This window comes from Microtus ochrogaster, chromosome 24, assembly GCF_000317375.1.
Source record: "Microtus ochrogaster isolate Prairie Vole_2 chromosome 24, MicOch1.0, whole genome shotgun sequence".
In the NCBI taxonomy this organism is placed as follows: Eukaryota; Metazoa; Chordata; class Mammalia; order Rodentia; family Cricetidae; genus Microtus; species Microtus ochrogaster.
The window spans coordinates 26,422,955-26,427,185 of NC_022024.1; the positions used below are offsets into that span (position 1 = coordinate 26,422,955).

The window sequence follows — 4,231 nt, forward strand, 5'->3', positions numbered from 1 at the left end:
AAGATAAAAATAGCTCAAGGACTGGTCACATGGAAATATAAATTCTATACAGCACAGAAAATGTTTAATATGATAGATCACATGCTTTAAATGTGCATATTAAATTCCTGAGTTTAACATTTGAATTAAATAGGGAAATAATTCATTTCAGGACAGTAGGAAACAGGAAAAACAGTAACAAAAACAATTGGGTACTGGATCTTCACAAAAGTATCTTTAAATGTCTAGGTAGTTATTATATACACACAGTGAAAGAAAGGATCAAATATATTAATTTTTTTTTGGTTTTGTTAATTATCCACAAACTTAGTCTGAGTGATAAGAGAACTTCTCAACCAATTATGACACTAATGAATTCTTGATTGGGAACTTAATCAGTATCTTAAGTTAGACAACATTAAAACATGGCCACTCTCTGTATTGAAGTGCAAACTCCTAATTATTTGGTGAATTTGTTAAAAAACAAAAACAAAACAAAACAAAACAAAACAAAAAAAAACCCCAGCTAACAGCATGTTCTCTTTTAAAGCAAGCCAAACAATCATAGTCATAGGATAGCATTGCTGGAAAGAAACGGTCTTTAATATCATCTTTGACATATTAAACCCACGTGGCAAGGGTCCCTCCACTTTACACAGAGCTAAACACTGTCTCGTAATATGCCAGTTGTAAGCAGGAACTTTCTAATCACTGGGATTAGAAATTACAGAATTGACTGAGCCAAACTCTTTCAGAAAATAAGGCACAACTACATGATCACAAGTATAAACAATAAAATAATGAACCCCAAAACTTAAAGGAGAAAATACTCATGCAAAAGTCTGTACAAAGGCTATGGATATATGACCCCACCCAGTTCAGAAAAGCACAGAGTGTCAGACTTGTGGCTGGACCATGTTTACAGTAAGTTCATTACTTCTCACAGACACAGTGGTTTTTCAATTCTATTTTATACAATTTTACATAAATTCAGAAAGTTTATACACAGTATTCACATGTGCAACAAGAACAATTTGATCATTAAAATTCAGGCAAAGGGCAATTAAGACACGGCAACATGTGGCAGATTGTAAATGATAGATCATTCATCAAGCTTATGTATAGGAATTAGTAAATTGATGGCACATTTAAATCAGATAAGTTACCTGTGATTTTCATAGCCAAAGTGCATTAAAAACTGCTAGAGTTAAGCAGGTCACAAATATCAAAATATACAGCTGTCATCTGCCTTCCACTGCAGGCTAGACATCTTATGCAAATGCAAGAGTAAAAAAGTAGCCAGAAAGACCTCGAAACTATATAAAATAATCGTAAAGACTTTTAAGTGGGGTGGGAACATAAGTTTGGCAGTTGCTATCTCATGTCACCGTAAGGAAACTATTAAACCAGCTAATTCCACTTTCAGAGGTAGTTGAACAAAATGTTGATTTGCACACTGCACTGAGGTTTTTGTATTTCCTCCTTTTCCTTCTTCAGAAGGACTACGTCCTGTATCAGCAGCCTTGCCTGCTTTTCTGTTAGAACAGCTCCGTACATACAGTTGACTGGACACAAACCAGCGCATCTTGATTTCCGTGCCGGGGTTTGCAGCTTGCAAGCCTGATACCAATACATTTTGCGTTGTAGCCAAGAACTGGTACTCTGTATGTGCCAGCTCTGACCCACAGACAACAGAACGCTACTAGCAAACATCTAAAGTATGCAGCCAAAAGGAACTCGGAAGAGGACTTTTTATTTAAACAAGAAAAATGTTAAATGTTTGTTTCCAATAGATACTAAATTGGCAATAGTTAAAGAAAAAACAATGTCTGGTATAGTAGCATGTGGGAAGGAAGCTATTTGGGACCTATGACATGAGATTACTTAGGGCAAAACAAGACTACCTAAAAACACATGGTTTTATTTGCTGCCACCTGCCCCGTTTTTTGTGAAGTGGAGGGAAAAGGGAAGGCTTCAGTGGCTTCAACTAAAGGATGAATTTTAACACAGAATTTTCATGAAGCAGTGCTGTTGAATGTCTGCATTTTAAAAACATACTTCAAAGTACTCATAAGCAAAAAAAAAAAAAAACCAAAAGCATGGGACTACTTGAAAGGATTTACAGTGATATAAAATGCACGAATAGCTCAGTTTATATTCTCCAACTATTTTTAATGAGGAGCCTTGCATCCACTGTTTTATATAAGCTCAAGGATGTATATTTATCCAAGTCCTGGGACTTGGTCTCCTTATCAATTACTGATGGCAGGGTTTAACTTTGCTGAACAAAGATACATGTTAGTCTCTTGTTTGTATATGTTGTAAGTAAGTATGCATAACCCTGACAGCAAGTGTGTATTGTAAATTCTTTCTTGTAGATGAAATATTAGCTCTTTCTCTGCTATTGTTATGAAATGACTGTACTGACTGAATGTGGAACTTCATATTTATTCAGAGACCAGTCTGGTCTACAGAGCTAGTTTCAGAACAGGCTCCAAAGCCACAGAGAAACCCTGTCTCGAAAAACCAAAAAAAAAAACAAAACAAAACAAAACAAAAAAACCATATGTGGTAGGTTCAGTCCTCGGACGCTCCCCATCTCCAGGTTACAGGACGGTGAAGCCCAAACTCAGTCCAACAGTGACAGACAGATGACCCTGACAGGGTCAAACAATCTTGTTTCTATTTTAATCATTATTTAGGATTTCGGGGCTATATCCACTCTTGTTTAGCTGTAATGTAATTCCATTAGCACTGGTTATACAAAGTTAAAAGATTTCCCAGTTAACATGGAGCCCTCATCAGAAACATGAAGTCCACCTTGCACCTCTTCAAGTAGTCTTTCTTTCCTATTGGTCAGAGAAAGTGTAAAGAATTCTAATCTGTTCTCAACACTTTATAGGGTCTTTACAGACAGGACAACAGCAGTATCAGCCCCATCTTTAAAAAGGCTAAACTGAATACACAGTCACAGTAAAGCTGAGCTACACTAACCAAGACCGAGCCAGGTAAGGGGCAGAAGATTCATTTAGAAAGCAACTTCATGAAGAGGCTAGAAGAACAAAGTAAGGCTGTAGTGTGAGCTAATTCCAGAAGACTTTTCCGCCAGCAGAAACAAGACCAGGCCACCAAACAGTGCTATTACCCTCCAGCTCAGGGAGGAGAGTTTTATACAATATTTTAGGGGACAGTGTGTGGGTGTCTAAAATAAGATAAAGAAATGGAAAGTAATTCTAGTTTTAGAAATACAACCCTAGAAGTACCATAAAATAAACCATTTAATTTTAAATAAGGTGTTCATCAAATCCACTTGAGAATTTAATCAATACTGCCAAAACAAAAACGATGCTTGACTTCATGGTTAGCACGTCATTTTAGCATAAACTGCATTTAGGACACTCAAGGAATCAGTGTATAAAGTGAACACCATCATTGAGCCACAGACCTACCAAGGAGAAAACAAAGTCTTACACTCCTGTAAGAGTGAACACCAAGAGGACACATAATAAAGTCACTGTTATTGTGCAACAGAAAACACAACAAATGATACCAACCATCCATACACTTTGTACATATAATTTGAGAGGAAGAAACTAAGGAATTGTGTTCATCATTTGTGAATAATTAAATTATATTTAAAAAAATACTTTTCTATTTTCCATCCAAAGACTATTTACATTTCATTGGCTAATTCTGACCTTGGCATGAAAGCTGTCTGGGGGATTAAATGGAGAAAAGTAATCAAAACCAAAGTCTCACAAAAATAGAGTTTTACTTGATACTGGTAACATTCCAAAATATACGCATTCCCATTTGGCCTGCTGTGCACCCAGAGTCCGAATCAACTGTACTGCAAGTCCAGTGTTAGTGTGCACTCCTGCGGCCAGGACGCTCGTCAGCCTTGCAGGTCATTGAAACATGTATCACACACGCGGACAGGCTTCTTTGAAGAAGGGGTTAAGGCATTTTTGGCTGAGCACTCGGCGCAGAAGATATTTCCACACTGTCGGCAGTGATGCTGTTAAGACAAAAATTAAACCATTTCAAGCACAAGTTATAGCAAGAGCATTATAAAATACACGTCTCTTACAAACCACACTATCAAAGTGTGCTAACAGATTTCAGTACATGAATTTATTTCCTATGTAATTTAAAACTTAAACTGATCAAACACTGTGGTGTAACAGTCTAGGTAGCCTTAGAACACTTATCTCCCAGAATTCCCTGAGGAACTCCAGGATCCCTTCTTTAA

The 4,231-nt window shown here is 36.9% G+C and overlaps 1 protein-coding gene across 2 annotated transcripts in view; it reads right to left on the bottom strand.

Moving 5' to 3' along the window:
• Positions 1-558: 558 nt before the first annotated feature.
• Eea1 (early endosome antigen 1) overlaps positions 559-4,231 on the bottom strand; it is a 92,739-nt gene continuing 89,066 nt past the window's right edge. For both annotated transcript variants that reach the window (XM_005358135.2, XM_026784507.1), the window contains exon 29: positions 559-3,997. In XM_005358135.2, coding sequence (XP_005358192.1) covers positions 3,875-3,997 — 123 coding nt within the window. In that variant the 3' untranslated portion in view covers positions 559-3,874. The remainder of the gene's footprint in view (positions 3,998-4,231) is intronic.